At 44.4% G+C, this 18,858-nt stretch overlaps 1 protein-coding gene across 2 annotated transcripts in view; it reads right to left on the bottom strand.

Moving 5' to 3' along the window:
• The window catches only part of SNX25 (sorting nexin 25), a 368,398-nt gene extending 350,095 nt beyond the window's left edge, over positions 1–18,303 (bottom strand). Inside the window, exon 1 of one of the 2 annotated variants that reach the window (XM_082258976.1) lies at positions 17,663–18,303. In XM_082258976.1, the coding sequence (XP_082115102.1) occupies positions 17,663–18,133 (471 nt within the window). In that variant the 5' untranslated portion in view covers positions 18,134–18,303. The remainder of the gene's footprint in view (positions 1–17,662) is intronic. The other variant, XM_082258977.1, reaches the window with a different exon arrangement.
• Positions 18,304–18,858: the final 555 nt, after the last annotated feature.

Here is an 18,858-nt window from a genome sequence, read left to right as displayed (position 1 = left end):
TAAGGAGGCATTTCACCCGGTGGAGGGAACACTACATCATCACCTTGATTTTTAATTGGATTTTCTTCACCATTTTTTCACATTTTGGATCACATTATTCAATGGACTTTTATTTCAATGTTTATTTGAAAAGTCACATCGAGTGTTATTTGATCATTATGTTTGTTTATTTTACACCTATTCACCTAATACTGTGATTTTGAGTTGGTTTTTTTCCCAATTTTGTTATATATTGTTCAATATATGATTTTTCACATTTAAGAAAAGCGCACCATCACTTTTAAACATTAACACATCCTATCATCTGGTTGCAGCCTTTCACCTAATCAGCGCACCCCTTTCTTTTCAATATTTGCATTTATAAATAACCAGGGTAGCAGCAGATTAACATGGATGTCTTCGAGTACCATAGTACTCGCAAGCTTATAGTAGAAGACATCTTCGAAAAAACACTCTTTGAACCCACGGATTTAAGAGGCATATTTATGAGATTAAAAAATATCATGGTAGCGGAGCTACACGCATCCTGGGACATAGTGTTTTTAGAAAAATATGTCCAAGATAAATTGGTACCCCGAAGTCTGAGGTGGAACATCGCCCCTGACCAGGGCGACCCAGACGTTATGGAGTGGTTTCAATTTTTTAACGGGGCAGGCATGAGCCTCCTGAACTTCCTCATAGACAAAAGGAGGAAGAAAGTTTTAAAATTAAACAAAGAAATCTTGGAAATGAAAGAAAAACTCTCATCTTTTGTACAAGAAGAGGCATACAAAATATACAATCATGAACTTCGGGAAATATTAGCAATTGAAGAAGAAGAACAAAAGAAGAAGAAAAGGAAAAAATATTTTAGAGACCTAGAAGACTACCAAGCGGGTAGAGTCTTCAAATGGCAACTCAATATTGAAACTGAAGAAGAAACAGAGGAAATGGAAAGTGCTACGAATGATAATACGGTGGAAAAAAGCACTGTCCCTTTGGGTTTTAGGGAAATCAAAAAAGGAATTGATCAGGGACAGTGTGTTCAGGGAAGCAGAAGGAAGGGTTAATCGATCCTTGCAATGTATAAGGGGGAACATCGCGGGGAGTCCATCACCCCAAAAGGATAGGAGATACATGTTGGTATATACAGAGGGAAGAAAGTGTGAATGATTTCATCCATCTATGGTGTTAAAGAAGCATCCTCATGATCAGGATAATTAGAGGCTTGATTGTCTCTTACATCTGGTAAGAGGCTTGTATTTATTTATCACCTGGGTGACCGTGCACGTGTGCAGGTGGAAATAGAGCACCGATTCCTTATTAGAATATCATTATCAGGCACTTACCTTCTTTCCGCCAGGTAAGGAGGCATTTCACCCGGTGGAGGGAACACTACATCATCACCTTGATTTTTAATTGGATTTTCTTCACCATTTTTTCACATTTTGGATCACATTATTCAATGGACTTTTATTTCAATGTTTATTTGAAAAGTCACATCGAGTGTTATTTGATCATTATGTTTGTTTATTTTACACCTATTCACCTAATACTGTGATTTTGAGTTGGTTTTTTTCCCAATTTTGTTATATATTGTTCAATATATGATTTTTCACATTTAAGAAAAGCGCACCATCACTTTTAAACATTAACACATCCTATCATCTGGTTGCAGCCTTTCACCTAATCAGCGCACCCCTTTCTTTTCAATACTGTAGTAATGTCACTGGTACCCCCAAAAGTGTCAAAAATGTCAGTTAGGGGTCCGATCTGTCCGCCGCAATGTCGCAGTCCAGCAAAAAAAAAAAAAAAAACGCAGATCGCCTTCTATCCAAAAATGTTTATTAGCGCTGTCTTGACGCCATCCAATGCTTACTAACGCTTTAAACACACAGTAGCTCTGAAAACTGTGCTGGAACCTTGACTTAAGTCCAGAAGATCCAGGACTGTAGAATACTTGACTTTGACACTGTTCTGCAAAGTCACTTAGGCAGCTCCCTCCAGCCTTGCTGTAGCTTAACCACCGGAGGATTTTCCTGTTTTACGTCCAGGCCACTTTTTGCAACTTGGCACTGTGCTACTTTAACTGACAATTGCGCAGTCATGCAACGCCGATACCCAAACTAAATTTACGTCCTTTTTTTCCAACAAACTGAGCTTTCTTTTGGTTGTATTTGATCACCTCTGCGCTTTTCATTTTTTGCGATATTAAAAAAAAAAAAAAAAAAAAAAAAAAAGAGCAAAAATTTTGCGAAAAAAATTGACATTTTCTACTTTGACAGTTAAAAAATATCCAATATATTCAATTTTGTCATATATTTAGGCCAAAATGTATTTAGCTACATGTCTGACAAAAAAATCATCAATGAGCGTATTTTTAACCGCTTTAGGACCGGAAGGTTTTACCCCCTTCCTGACCAGGCCATATTTTTTCGTTTCGGCACTTCGTTATTTTAACGGACAATTGCGCGGTCGTGCGACGCTGTACCCAAATTAAATTGATGTCCTTTTTTCCCCACAAATAGAGCTTTCATTTGGTGGTATTTGATCACCTGTGCAATTTTTTGCGCTATAAACAAAAAAGAAAAAATTGTATTTATTTTTCACATTTTTTTATATGAAATTCCCAAAAAAAAAAAAAAAAAGAATGTAAAAATCAACATTTAACATTTTAGGCCAATTTGTTTTCTGCTACATATGTTTGGTATAAAAAAAAAAAAAAAACGCAATAAGCGTATTTTAATTGGTTTGCGCAAAAGTCATCGCAGCTACTAACTACGGGAAATTTGTCATTTTTATTGTTTTTTTTTTTAAACTAGTAATGGCGGCGATCTGCGATTTTTTTCACCGCCTCTCCTCCCCTGGCCAGACTGCCGCTGTGTCTGAATACAGCGGGAGAGAGCCTCCGGCGGCATGCGCCGCCCACAAGGGGAGGAGTCCAGCGACGTAGGTCTACGTCGCTGGACAGAATCGAGCCACTTTGCCGCAGTATCAGCTCAGTGAGCGGTCGGCAACTGGTTAAATAAGGACGTGTGTGTTCCAGTGCATTTTTTGTACATTTTGGTGCCTTCCAGTGCGTTTTTGATGCATTTTACCATGTTCCAGTACAGTTCAGTGCTTCAAAAAAAAAAAAAAAAAAAAAAAGAAATTCAGTATGTTCTACTTTATTCTCTGGAACTGACTGCACTGGTGTGAACTATGCCATTGAGATCCATATACCCTACCCACCCATATACCCTACCATGTGTTTTTGATGCAGAAAAAAAAAAGAAAACGCACTGGACTGCATGTGGTGTGAACTGGCCCTTAAACTGGTTCATCAGCAGTTTCAAACAAGCTCTCCTTTTTCCCCCAAAACATGCAGCCCATGCGTTCCAACTGATGTGGGAATACAAACTGCCAGAATTCAAACAGTTAAAGCAGAACCAACAGCATCATACAAAAACATACAAGCAAGCAGTTCATTCATCACAGCCACCTGCCTGCTCACAGTCTTCTGTGGTGTGTAAACTGAACTGCGCATGTGCAACTAAGTTTACATTGCCAGCACTGCCCCTGTGTGCCAGGATGACTGACCCCGGCGCATGCGCAGGAGTTAAGTCATCTGGATACCCAAAGACCTGCACCTGGAAGGAGCGGAGGAGAAGGCTCCAGTGCTGGGGAAGACTTTGAACCGTGAGCAAGGAGCTACGTATGATGACTTTATTTCTGCTTTAGGTCCTCTTAACCTTCTGTAACCACTGCCCTGGCCACTGACATACGCAGAGGTAAGCGATGTATAAGCTGTGATTGACAACCTTTACTTTATCTTCCCTATACCGTATGAGAGGCAAGATGGTAGACCACATTGCAGAATAAGGGGATCTCTAAAAAAATAGAACAGAGATTTAATTAATTGATTATGCACAACACGAGTTGATCAAAAGCTTAATAGTTCATATTTAAATGTATATTCTGCAGACAGTGGCCAAGAAAAGGCGTTTTTTTTTTTTTTTTAAAGCGGTATTAAATCCAAAAACAAACATACCGTATTTTCCGGCGTATAAGACGACCCCCCTATTACATGATCTACTGGTAATACTTATACTTAGGTTACCTTGGAGATATTATACTCGGCGTATAAGACGACCCCCCATTTTTGGGGGATTTTTTTGAGGTTCAAAAGTAGTCTTATACGCCAGAAAATACAGTATATATTGCAGCTAGAGGTGCACCGAATAGAAATTTGGTGCCAAAAAATGCAGAATGCACTTGACCAAAACAGACAGTTTTTAAAAAAAAAAAAAAAAAATTTTTGTATTTATAAAATTGTATTCTATTCAACTTTTTAAATATGAATTTATTTTCAGCCATTATTGGCACCTTTAGCACAAGAAAAGCTCAAGAATAATGTATTCCTTTAAATGGATGTCTTCATACTGGTCCATTGCGCTTCTGTTGTGGTGTTAAAAATCCTGCTTGCTGCATTTTTTGTCAAGTAACAAAAAAAAAAAAAAACCTCCCTGTTCAAATGCATTGAAAACGCACCCATGGTACATTTTTTATGTGGTTTTTTGAGTCATATGACCTATGAAAAACAAACCATAAGCGTAGTAAAATCGCATGCATTTTTGGTACAATTATCGGTACCTTTTTCTCTTATCGGCAAAATGCAGATGACACCTTTTTCGGCCGATACGTTCGGTGACCGAAATTTTGGTGCATCTCTAATTGCAGCTTAGTTTTCCTTTTTAGACTCTTTTCTTTATTTTCATCTGCTTATCTGGCCAGAAAGTCCGTTTTTCAACAGACCAAGCTATTCTGAAAATGTAGTCGTTTGAGGCTGGGTTCACACATATAAGAATTGGATGAAGTTTTAACAGCATCCAATTCAGATAACATGTGAATGTGACCGGCTTTCAATGGAGCCAGGTCACACATGGTTATGAAAAGGGTCCTGTGCATTATTGGGTTTGAATCAGGTGCGAATTCAGATAAAAATATGCATCTGAATCGGACACCGGACTCCAGACTGCAAATGTGTGAACCGAGCTTAGGCCTCTTGCACACTGCAGCTTAAAAATGCCCAGTACAGCTTTATTTTTTTCTGAGCTAAAATAGAGCCCATTCATTCTTAATGTGCCTATGCACACAGCCGCGTAAATGAGCGCCGCGTTTTCTTCAGTAAGAACAAAATAGAAAAATCTGCATTTTTGGTCAGTAATCTACGCCTGATGCGCGCAAATACGCGCAAATGCGCTCAAATGACCCAAAATGGCAATTGAATATCAAGAACGCTAGAATTTACGAGCAATTATGCGCATTTGCGCAAAAATACACGCATTACAATTACGCCAGAAAACATAGATGCTCTAACAGGAGTATAGTGTGTAAGCTGCCTTAAGTGTTAAGGCAAACCATTTACCATTGTCAGCTGTGCTTACAATGATCCAGTTTTATTAATTCATGTTAGAGCTGCACGATTCTGGCCAAAATGAGAATCACGATTTTTTAGCTTGGAATAAAGATCACGATTCTCTAACGATTCTCTGTGTAACAAAAAAAAAATTGGGATAACTTTACTGTTACGTTTTTTTTTTTTATTCATTAAAGTCTATTAATTGCGTTTGAAAGACTGCTGCGCAAATACAGTGTGACATAAAATATTACAACAATCGCCATTTTATTCTGTAGGGTCTCTGCTAAAAAAAATATATAAAATGTTTGGGGGTTCTAAGTACTTTTCTAGCAAAAAAAACTGATTTTAACTTGCAAGCAACAAATGTCAGAAAAAGATCCAGTCTTTAAGAGGTTAAACTTCCTTTCTCCCTGGCAGAGGGAAGGAAAAGATACAATGTAATCATGTTTGTTTATAGTTACTGGGAGACTTTGCTGATAGCTGTTTGCTGGGAGGCTTTTTTTTTTTTTTCCCACAGCTGTTCTCTCTGCTATGCACCTATGCAAAGAATCGAGCATATTTCAGGGTTAGATCGTCAGGAGGGGTGAATCGAGATCGCGATTTTCATACGATTAATCGTGCAGCTCTAATTCATGTAAAACCTTTATCGAAAAAAAAAAAGAAAAAGTTGCTTTAACTGAAATGTGAGCTGGAGCTTGGCTTTTGTAACTAACTTTGCTGGTACATCCAACACCCCCCCCCCCCCCCAATAAAATAAACAATGATCACTAATCCAGAATGGAGGCACACTATTACAGGAGGTGAGTTACAGGCTCAGATGAAAAAAAAAAAAAAAAAAAGAAGAAAACTAATGCAGACATCACATCTAGTAGCTGCAATACAGTTTTTGGTTTAAGGTTTTAATACCGATTTACGTAAATATGGTGGCTGCATTTGTTTTCTTATTATATGTTTTTTTCCTTTATCTGGTGATCAAGCCACAAGAGTGCTCTCTCCAAACTGCACATAGAAATGTACTAAATTGTTTCTTTACATTTATAGGAGTTAATGCAGGGCTCAACAAATCCCAGGCACCAGATCTAGAAATTGCGTCCTGGCGCCTGGGCTTTTGTCAGCCAATTCACAGTTGACACCAGGCACCAAAAAGATGCTCCTAACAGCCTCCTCACTTCTGCCGTCCCCTGTGCACTTATCTGTCTTGTGCCACACCATTCGCCACTGCGTAGCATCTCCGTGCACTTGGAACATCCATACACAGTCCAGGAAGCTGTGTAGAAGCATAATCTTTGCAAGCGCTCCTGGTCATTGGTTAGTGTGGTCATCTTACAGCACTGACCCACGAAAGTCTGTTCTTTCTTCTGAAATGAAAGTCTCATTGGTCAGCATTGTCATATGATCACGCTAACCAATGGCCAGGACCCCTTGCAAAGATTATGCTTCCACACAGCTTCTAGGGCTGTGTATAGATGTTTCAAGTGTACAGAGATGCACACCAGCAACCGTGGGTGGCGGATGTTACACAAGACTGAGTGCACAGGGCAATGCCGAAGCGGGGGTGGTCTTAAGTGGGGTACACGCTAGTAGAAAATCTGCCGAAAATTCCCGTCCGAGGTAAAAATCGTACGATTTTCCGCTAGTGTGTACATAACTTTCAGCAGCCGATGCCGACATTTTCAACGAAAAAAAACAGAGGGACAAACACCAAAATTTTTATCGTCTGTCCCCAGACGACCAATTTTCGTTTTAATATGTATGCAGTACGTCCATGAAAAATCGGATACGAAAGACCGCGCATGATCTGAAGTGGCTGACTACCCGGAAGTCTGGGAACAAATGTCCCAAGAAAAAAAAAAAAAAACGGACGAGAAATTTTGTGAACATTTATGCACTGTCAACTAAAAACGGTAATGAACGCTGAGCATGAGAAAGAAAAAAATCGGAGGATATTTTGTCCCATTTCCGTCAAGTGTGTACAACCTTTAATGTTTGGGGGGTTTTTATTTTCCAGGTGTGAAAGTGGAGATACCCTTTAAAATTAAAATCTCAAGGGGGAATTTGTGACCCACAATCCGATGGGGGAATTTGTGACCCACAATCCGATGGGGGAATTTGTGACCCACAATCCGATGGGGGAATTTGTGAAGAAGGTGAGCAAAGGGGAGGATTTCTGAAAACTGCTGAGAAACAATCAGCATAATAAGGAATTTCCCCCTAGAACAGCTTTTTATTGTCAATCTTTCCAGCAAGCCTATAACCCTGGAGTTACGTAATGGTTATTGGCTGGCCGCTCTGTTGTAAGTTAGGGGGTGCAAAATACTTGCCTTGCCCCGAGAGCGGACAACCCACACTACGCTAAAAAAAAAAAAAAAAAAAAAAAAAATTGGCTCCTTTTTTTACCTAGCTCCTAGAGATTCAAAGCAAATTTGTCAAGCCCTGCATTAATGTGTGTTGCGGTGAAAAGCAAGGCACATGGTTTTCTATGCGTTCTTGCAGTAACCCCTATTTATCCAGTGCAGAAGATAGCAGGTCATTGTACATGGGGGGAAGATAGGGAGAAAATCTGGAAAAAGGGGGAAGAAGGGGAAGCAGGTAGGGAAGGAAGTGGGGGCGCTGTCCCTAGAGTGACTGGAAACCATTGACTTTACTGTGCATGCATTCAGGATGGATTAAAAAGGAGAAGTACAGCCAAAGCTCGCTTGGCTGTACTTCTCCTGTGGATCACAGGAGTGCATTTCGTTCTGCACTCCTGTGACCCGTTTGACAGAAGCCCGCTGGCGGCTGACATAACACAGGGCCGGTCCAGGCTAAGGAAAGATTGAGACCATAAGGTCGGGATCTGCCCACATGCCAAGACTGGCGCCTGAGCCAGCCACTCCCGCCCCCTCACAGCCTAGCGCTCCAATAAGAGCGGAGGGGGTGCAGAGCAGAGAGCCTGTGACTAACAGTCACCAGCTCTCTGCTCAGGGAGTTCTGAGAGCCGAGCTGGGGAGCGGGGGGGGGGGGGGACAGATCCTGCATCCAGCTAGTCAATTATGATTAAAAAATAAATAAAAAATATAAAACCATTCCCATACTTCTCATAAAAAAAAAAAAAAATAAGCACGTGAAAGCATCTGGTGTGAACAAGCCAATATAATGATAAAGCAATAATACAGTTATGAAAGATATGACTCTCTTATCCATATGGTTGCTTTAGGCTACGTTTCCACTAACGTGCCTACAAAGTCGCGCAATTTCAAGTGCGATTACTTCTGGGGACTTCAGTGTGACTACCTTATATGAGGGACAAGTCGCACTGAAGTCCTCCAAAAAGTAGTGTAAAAACCTTTTCTCAAGTCGCTGCGTCTTGAGTCGCAGAAGTTAGAACAGTCCGAATTGAAATTAATAGGTTTTGACTTGTCGCGACTTGACATGTGTCAAGATGCACAACATGTCGCACTAGTGGAAACGGGGACTTGTATCCTTCCATGTATTCCCAACATTAAACTTCTCTCTGACTCCATCAGATCATCACACAAAACAGACAAGAAAAGGTTCTGACATCAGCTGAGCTGTGTGTTCTGTTACATAGCTGCCTGCATAGGAAAAGGCATACAATGTTACCCATTTTGAACATCAGAGATGATACATTCCACTGGTAAAAGAGCTTCAAGCATAGCATATTTGCAGTGATACATTTCGGCAATTGGTTAGTTTTGTCAATGAAGGTGCCCTACAGCTACATACTACCCAGAAGGGTACCAAGGGCTGCACCACCTGTCAAACTTACCCATGTAGATCAGTAGGACCACACCACAAGCTTAACATTTGGCTCGCAGTTGAGTGGGGCTTCACAATGTAAAACTACTATTCAGCATTTCATTTGGAAAAAAAAGGCAACAGGTGAAAGTAGCTCTTGGCCACCGGTATATAGGTGTAAAGCTGGTCATACAGTTGTACCCATAAGTTTACACACCCTGGCAGAATTTATGATTTCTTGGCCATTTTTCCGAGAATATGAATGATAACACAAAAACTTTTCTTTGACGCATGGTTAGTGTTTGGCTGAAGCCATTTATTATTAATCAACTGTGTTTACTCTTTTTAAACCCTAATAACAGAAACTACCCAAATGACCCTGGTCAAAAGTTTACATACCCTGGTGATTTTGGCCTGATAACATGCACACAAGTTGACACAAAAAGGGTTTGAATGGCTATTAAAAAAGGTAACCATCCTCACCTGTGATCTGTTTGCTTGTAATAAGTGTGTGTGTGTGTATAAAAGGTCAATGAGTTTCTGGACTCCTGACAGACCCTTGCATCTTTCATCCAGTGCTGCACTGACGTTTCTGGATTCTGAGTCATAGGGAAAGCAAAAGAATTGTCAAAGGATCTGTGGGGAAAAAAAGGTATTTGAACTGTAAAAACAGGAAAAGGATAGAAAAAGATATCCAAAGAATTGAGAATGCCAATCAGCAGTGTTCAAACTAAATCAAGAAGTGGAAAATGAGGGGTTCTGTAGAAACCAAACCACGGCCAGGTGGACAAACTAAAATTTTAGCCACAACTGCCAGGAAAATTGTTCTGGATGCAAAGAAAAACCCACAAATAACTTCAGGTGAAATACAGGACTCTCTGAAAAACACGAGGTGTGTCTGTTTCAAGATGAGCAATAAGGAGGCATTTAAAGAAAGATGGGCTGCATGGTCGAGAAAGCCAGAAGAAAGCCATTACTACGCAAATGCCACAAAGTATCCTGCTTACAATACGCCAAACAGCACAGAGACAAGCCTCAAACCTTCTGCCACAAACTCATTTGGAGTGATGAGACCAAAATTTAGCTTTTTGGTGGCCACAACCATAAACGCTACTTTTGTAGAGGAGTCAACAAGGCCTATGATGAAAAGTACACCATTCCTACTGTGAAACACGGAGGTGGGTCGCTGATGTTTTGGGGATGTGTGAGCTACAAAGGCACAGGAAATTTGGTCAGAATTGATGGCAAGATGAATGCAGTATGTTATCAAAAAATACTGGAGGAAAATTTGCATTCATCATCCTAGAAACTGCACATGGGACATACTTGAACATTCCAACATGACAATGATCCTAAACACAAGGCCAAGTCCACCTGTCATTGGCTACAGCAGAATGAAGTGAAGGTTCTAGAGTGGCCACCTCAGTCTCCTGATCGCAATATCATTGAGCCAAACGTGCAATTCATGCAAGACAGACCAATAATTTACAGGAACTGGAGGCTTTTTGCGAGGAAGAATGGGCAGCTTTACCATCTGAGAAGATAAAGAGCCTCATCCACAAATACCACAAAAGACTTCAAGCTGTCATTGATGGTAAAGGGGGCAATACACGGAATTAAGAACTGGGGTATGTAAACTTTTGATCAGGGTCATTTGGGTAGTTTTTTTTTTTTTTTTTAAAAAAAAGAGTAAACACAGTTGATTGAGAATAAATGGCTTCAGCCAAAGAGTGAAAGACAGGTTTTTGTGTTAGCATTCATATTCTCGGAAAAATGGCCAAGAAATCATAAATTCTGCCAGGATATGTAAACCTATGAACACAACTGTACATGCATTTTCAGATGATTAATGTTGAATTTTGCCAAATTGGCCAAAAATCACTCCATGGGGGGCCCTGTTGGTAACGGCCAAATCAACAAAGGTCATTTTTTCAATCAACTTTTGTTGAAGGAGCTGGATGGTAAATTGCATGCCATGGTATACTGTGCACAGGCCATGCAGGGACTGCTGAGAAAAAGGGTTTGTTGTATGGGCGCTTCCGTGGAATACAGCAGGCTTTAGGTGAGACACTGCACTTCGGCAGCACTGGAGAGAAGCTGCTCTGAATATGCGATAATTGTGCAATGGTTACCAGCTTTCAGGGTATGCACATGCTGGTATCAATTACCTATCCAATTATTTTCTGCCTGAATGCACCTGTCCCATTTAATAACGACTTCAGTTGCCTATATAAATGTCCTTTTACCTCCAGCGGGTGGAGGTCTGATGAAGGAGCTGAGCTCCGAAACATGTAACCGCCCACCACCCGCTCTATTGGACACCAGCCGCTGCGTCCACACCCTGCCTTCAGGAAATCTCATGCCGACCAGGCTGAGACACAGACGAAAGGACGCATCTACAGGAAGCGGATCACCGGATGTCCCCATTGCAACCACTCAGCACAGCGGATAGGAAGACTTCAGACAGATCTTTGCTATGCCCATGTTACATTTACCAAATGTGAGTGCTTTTATACTTTTAACCTAATAAATACTCAGAGCCTACTGCACTTAGAGGCGCCTTGTCTTTTTATCTCATGCAGGGACTGCTGACTGCAGTTTGTTAGTATGCGACCCAATGCTTGGAAGCCTGAACCAGTCATACTGATGAAAGTAAGGGGATGTCTAAGATAAAGGATGAGGATGCTGCGTTTGCTATGGGATCTCATCATTTATATTTACACCTAGAGCACTATAAAAGATTGCACCACGCCTAGCACTGGTACACAAAAAACTAAACACGGATCAAATATTCCATTGTAGGTAGTAATCAGTAAAAGCTGAAGCCACAAGCCAGGATGGACAGGGTTGATGACACAAACAGAGGGATTTTAATTTAAAATAACCTCTAAAAAGCTAAAGCATTTGTAGGGCTCGCCCGCACCAGCTGCACTGATTGACGCAGACTCAATGCAAGGACACACCGTAAACAAGCATTTTTTCATGTACCCTGTCCACAACATACATGTGCTGCAGTCGACTGCAATACATGCGCTGTGCAAAACTGCACTGGTTGATGCAACAGACCCCAAGTGTTGCAGTGCATACAGTTTAATTGATTTGTGAGATTTCAATAAAGTTTTAAAGAAGTAAACAGTTTGACAAAGCATCGCACTACCCCCTCAACGCACAGCAGCGGACAAATGTTATGCACAGTGAATGAGCCCTTCTTACAAAGATTCTTAAAAAAAAAAATATATATATTTATATATTGAAGAATCCGAAATTCTGAAACACACCAAGACAGAGCTTTTAATTCATATTGCTCATTGATATGTACCAATAGGGATGCATCAATACCAGTTTAAGACCGAGTACCAATACTTTATCTCAAGTACTCGCTGATACGAATTACTGATACCTAGATTTAGTGTAATTTCAGTGCAATTTCAAAGAGAGTCAGGTACGATTTCCAGCGACACCCACTTTCAAAATTCGCACCTGAACAATATCGCACCAGACTTACAAATTGCACTAAAACTGGCCCTGCACATATGTGAACCCGGACTTGAAGGTATCAGTTTTAGCATCTGAGCATTTGCACAAGTACTCGTGCAAATGCTTAGTATCGGCACCGATATCGTTATTGGTGCACCGCTAGTACCCATGCACATGGACGCAGAGGGGTGTGCACCGTCAAGAAGCAGTGCATTTCTGCGACCGGGAGTCACAGGTGTTCACATACAGCCGCTTGTACAAATGACAGGTTTCTACCTGCAGCAGCTGTACACACATCGGAGTGGTCACACACAATACCTATAGGGGATGGATGAGCAGCCCTGGATGCAAGCTGTCTGATTTTGAGGTTGCTCATCCATTTCAGTATGCATGCAGCGGCTCCCATATGTGCGGTTGCCGGTTATATGCATACAGCCATGGCATCTGTCATTGATTTGTACAGGCTGCTGACAGCGGACGTACATAAACGGCTATGACAGCCAGACACAGAAATAGGTTACTTCTTCACAGCAGGGTTGCACCGAAACTCTTTTTACAGGCAAGTACAAGAACCAATACTTTCGGTCAAGTACTCGCTGATACCGAGTACTGATACCTCTGCGGTGAGATTTGAGACCATCCAAAATGAATGTGGTTTCCTGCACGGCTCCTGTGTAAACCTAGGCTGAAGTCACTATGACAAGCCTGGATTCACATAGGAGCGGTGGGGGAAACCGCATGCGATTCAGAGAGAAATTGCACAACATTCCTGCTCAAAATCGCATGCAATTCTTTGCAGTGCCATTTAAGCCTATTCATTTGGTATGGACTTAAATCAAACCGCAAAGGTATCGGCTTTAGGTATCAGAGTATTTGCACGAGTACGGGTACTCATGCAAATGCTCACCATTGCCACCGATACCAGCGCAACCCTACTTGACTGTGTACGCCCCTCTGCGCCCATGTGCATGAGCCCTAAGAGATGCATCACCACCAACAGAGGAATCTCAGCAATCATCAACCAATAATTTAACAATAATACATGACCACCAATATGAACATTTCCATTTTTTCTTCAGCAGGACATTGAGCCCAATAAAACAAGAGTGATGGTTGTAGTCTGAACATTTGTTTCCTGTAGTTCCTGAATTCCTAGCCGCATCATTCATTCTTCTGAAGTGTATTTATTACAATACCGCAGGGTGACTGAAGAATGACAATGATACGTGGGCTTCTCCTAGGGCCCATTCACACTAGCTATGTATAACGCGTGCCTGCTGATGTGTAAGGGTGGTGTGATGCGTTGTTACAATGCATGACATAGTTAGACTGGACATCATATGACGTCCTTCAGAACAGGCCAGGGGTGCAAAGCGTGGCGGTTGCTGGTGCAGTGTAACGCTACAGCACACCACATCTCTGATCTCTATAAAGAGACTATGACGTAGACTCTTTACCAGGTGATCAGCTGTGTCCAATCACAGCTGATCACAGTGTAAATAGGAAGTGGCGTTTATTGTCATGCTGACAGGGCGTGAGTAGAGGAGAGCTAAGACAGGGAGGGTCCCCATCAGCGATCCATGCCTGTCCCCACCTATCAGTGCCGCCGCATCAGCATGCATCAGTGAAGGAGAAAAATTACCAATTTACTAAATTTTGTAACAGAAATGAAAGCGTAACTCCACTTTTGTTGAGAGAAAAACATTCCCCTCTTGGTTATCTGTGTACATTACAGGGATTTTAACAAACTTTGTTGAAGATTTCTCTCTTTTGTTATTCTGAAGAAATCATTGTTTGTTCCTCTGTGCCGAGTGGGTCTAATGGGAGGGGTTTCATAATTATCTATCAGCTGTGGCAGCTGCAGGGCTCTAATGAGGAAATCTGCTGGGCCTGCGTCCCTTTAGACATGTTCCTATTGGGAGTATCTCACCAAAAATGACATTTTTGTTGCAGGGAATGCCTGAAATCTGACTTGTATCTTAGGGCAGACTTCCAGGAAAATTGGTGAGCCAATCACACAAGCAGGAAATGATGTTTCTGGGGTGTGGACAGTATACATTCTGTGTACAGAACAATTCCAGGTAGCCATATTGCATTGCATTTTCAGAAAATGACAACAGCTGCAGATTGAAAAGGAAAGGTATTTTTTAATAACATTCAATTATGTAATGTGATGTATTTGTAACCTGCACCTTTATGGATGGTGGGGCGGCTGGGTGTGCTGTGGGCTGTTCCGCTCCGGTCGCCTCTGGGCCCTACTACTCCGTTTTGTTAGATGCGTTGCCCAGGGGTTGGGGGGAGGGTTATGTTGGTTTTTTACACTGTTTGTTATGCCGTCCCGCCTGTGAACAGGGACTGGTAGCTGTTTTGTCTGTATTTTCTTGTTGCAAAACTCAATAAAAAGAATTTTTAAAAAAAAAATAACATTCAATTACAATAAAGGTGCCGCAAATGCTATATTGTTTTTTCTTTTATTTGCTGATTTTTTTTCTCCCTACGAAAGTGGAGTTACCCTTAAAAAAAACTTTTTTTCTTCAAAGTTTTTAGTCTTTTTTCATTTGTTTAGCAAACAAAAAATAAATACCACCAAAAGAAGGCTCGGTTTCAAAAAAATGATAAACATTTAGTTTGGGTACAGCATTGCATGACCACACAATTGTCATTCAAAGTATGACAGCACTGAAAGATGAGAATTGGCCTGGGCAGGAAGGGGGTGAAAGTGCCCGGTATTGAAGTGGTTAAAGTGTCAAAGATAGAAGCTGAGAGCAGGAAGGATATTTATTGTAAAAGGAACGTGCTATGTCTCTTCTGCAATAAAATCTACCAAGCCTGATCTGTATTCTGTACAGTGTACAACCCCCTGGGGTACTTTTTGTCAGCATGGCTCCTGTGTGCTGGGATGAACTCTGGAGCATGTGCAACAGTTACATGACCCCGCAGCGACCAATCAACACAGCCCAAAAGGGGGTGGGGGTGCTCCGAATCACTGCAGTGCTGAAATGAAGGCGAGTATACACCCGCTTTAAGTTCTATTGGTCACAGCGAGGTGCGGCGGATTATGTAGCACTGAAAAGTAGTACTGCTTGATGTACTTTGTTTTTGTGCACACCTCAGCAGCTGTGAATTGGCCCTCAACTTCATGTACCGCAGTGCCCTGGGACAAAGTGTGGCATATCAGGATGAAGTGTATTGAGTTGAAATCCGACATAGTGGGTTGGGATAAAGTGTAGTACATTGGGATGAGGTGTTTAAGGTCAAGATGCGACGTAGTGCATCCAGGTGAAGTGTAACAAGCCAGGGTGAGGTGTAATGTGTTGTGTTGGAATGGAGTATAGTGGGCTATGATGGGGTGTAGTGGTTCAGGATGGGGTGTAGCAGGCTTTGGGATGGAGTGTAGTGGGTCGGGATGGGATGCAGCGGGTCGGGGTGAGGTGTAGCAGGTGTAGTGGGTCAGGATGGGATGCAGCGGGTCGGGTGAGGTGTAACAGGCTTTGGGATGGGGTGTAGTGGGTCGGGATGGGGTGTAGTGGGTGTTGGGATGGGGCGTAGCAGGTCGGGTGAGGTGTAGCAGGTGTTGGGATGGGGTGTAGTGGATAGGGATGGGGTGTAGCAGATGTTGGAATGGGGTGTAGGTGTCCGGATGGGGTGTAGCAGGACAGGATGGGGTGTAGCCGTTCTGAATGGGGTCTAGCCGGTCGGGATGGGGTCCAGCCGGTCGGGTAGCAGGTCGGGATGGGGTCCAGCCGGTCGGGTAGCAGGTCGGGATGGGGTCCAGCCGGTCGGGTAGCAGGTCGGGATGGGGTCCAGCCGGTCGGGTAGCAGGTCGGGATGGGGTCCAGCCGGTCGGGTAGCAGGTCGGGATGGGGTGTAGCCGGTCAGGTAGCAGGTCGGGATGGGGTGTAGCCGGTCAGGTAGCAGGTCACGATGGGGTGTAGCCGGTCAGGTAGCAGGTCGGGATGGGGTGTAGCGGGTCGGGATGGGGTGTAGCCGGTCAGGTAGCAGGTCGGGATGGGGTGTAGCCGGTCAGGTAGCAGGTCGGGATGGGGTGTAGCCGGTCAGGTAGCAGGTCGGGATGGGGTGTAGCCGGTCAGGTAGCAGGTCGGGATGGGGTGTAGCCGGTCCGGATGGGGTGTAGCCGGTCAGGTAGCAGGTCGGGATGGGGTGTAGCCGGTCCGGAAGGGATGTAGCCGATAAGGTAGCAGGTCGGGATGGGGTGTAGCCGGTCAGGTAGCAGGTCGGGATGGGGTGTAGCCGGTCAGGTAGCAGGTCGGGATGGGGTGTAGCGGGTCCGGATGGGGTGTAGCCGGTCAGGTAGCAGGTCGGGATGGGGTGTAGCCGGTCAGGTAGCAGGTCAGGATGGGGTGTAGCCGGTCCGGATGGGGTGTAGCCGGTCAGGTAGCAGGTCGGGATGGGGTGTAGCCGGTCCGGAAGGGGTGTAGCCGGTCAGGTAGCAGGTCGGGATGGGGTGTAGCCGGTCAGGTAGCAGGTCGGGATGGGGTGTAGCCGGTCAGGTAGCAGGTCGGGATGGGGTGTAGCCGGTCAGGTAGCAGGTCGGGATGGGGTGTAGCGGGTCCGGATGGGGTGTAGCCGGTCAGGTAGCAGGTCGGGATGGGGTGTAGCGGGTCCGGATGGGGTGTAGCCGGTCAGGTAGCAGGTCGGGATGGGGTGTAGCCGGTCCGGAAGGGGTGTAGCCGATAAGGTAGCAGGTCGGGATGGGGTGTACCCGGTGAAAGGATGGGGTGTAGCCGGTCAGGTAGCAGGTCAGAATGGGGTGTAACGGGTCCAGATGGGGTGTAGCGGGTCAGTGATGGGGTGTTCCCGGTGTCACAATGGGGTGTAGCGGGTCAGTGATGGAGTGTACCCGGTGTCAGGATGGGCTGTAGCGGGCCGGCGATGGGGTGTTCCCGGTGTCAGGATGGGGTACCATACTCCACTGTGTACACATCCATCCTGTCCTACTTTCTTGCAGTGTAATAATCGGATATCCGGTAGATGGCCTTTTGTATGCGGTGATGATGTGAATGGGTCCCTGCATACAGACAATGCAATCATCATAGAAGGTCTCACCTGTCGGGGGGTCCGGGCCCGGGTGAAGTCCGGTGGAGGGGTAGATCTGGCGGTCCAGTAGAGGGCACACAGTGATCCGAGGATCAGGGCACACAGGGCACAGCCCAGGTAGACGGCGATGGAGAGTAGAAGGACGGTGAGGCTCAGCCCCCCTCCCGGGGCTCCCTCGGACTGACCCCTCTGCTGCCGCCACAGAGGATAGACAGACAGGACCAGTAAGCCGAAGACTACGGCCAGCATGGAACGAGAGGACGGGGAGGTGCGGGGCTCTCCGGGCGGTGATCGGCTCCACAATACGTCCTCGGTGTAGCTGTGTGTCCCGGGGAGGAGCGGGTAACACGGCGGAGGGATGCTCGGTGCTCCTCTCTTCCTGCAGCTGGCATGATTCACTAAGCCGGGCTCCATGTCATCGCTCATCCCGGGAGGAGGCTCGCTGTCCTCGGTCGTGCCATGACCCCCATGTATATTCATAGCGCTGCACCATCCCCCGGCGCGCTCAGCCTGCTCATCTCCCCGGGGTTGCTGCGAGCTCCGGGCCGGCTTTGGCTTCGCTCACTCTTTCTGCTAAGCTCCGCCCTAATCCCCGTGTGTCTGTCAGCCGCACTTCGGTAGACCCCGCCCCATCCCTGTATTAGTGGGTTGTCCGTACGCCGCTAAGGCCCCGCCCCCGTGTAATCGGGCCGTGTCCCCGTCAGTCGCACTTCTCAAAGCCCCGCCCCTTCCCTGTGTAATTGGACTGTGTGCTTGTAAAGACGCACTCCGTTAAGTCCCGCCCCTATGTTAGTGCATTGTACGCCTGTCCTCCGCTAGGCCCCGCCCAGTCCATATGTTATTGGACTGTGTGCCTGTCAGCGGAACTCCTCTAAAAAAGCCGCACTCGGCTAAGCCCCGCCCCTGTGTTAGTGGGTTGTATATCTGTCCTCCCACTCCACTAGGCCCCGCCCCTCCCTGTGCAAGTGGACCATGAGTCTGTGATCCAACAAAGCACCGCCCAATCCCCCTGTATTGGCATGGACTATGTGTGGGTGGGATCAGTGTTGCCAACCTTCCACAGCACTTTTTTTTACTGATAAAACATGAATAATTTACTGATGCCGCACATTTTTTTACTGACAATCTAAAAAATGACAGAAAAAATAAAACAATCAATATTTAAACAATATAAACACCATACTGGAAAAACGGAAAATACCCAT

The sequence above is a fragment of the Pelophylax lessonae genome (genome assembly GCF_965119305.1).
Source record: "Pelophylax lessonae genome assembly, chromosome: 1".
Classification (NCBI taxonomy): Eukaryota; Metazoa; Chordata; class Amphibia; order Anura; family Ranidae; genus Pelophylax; species Pelophylax lessonae.
This window is presented reverse-complemented; position numbering and strand designations above follow the sequence as displayed.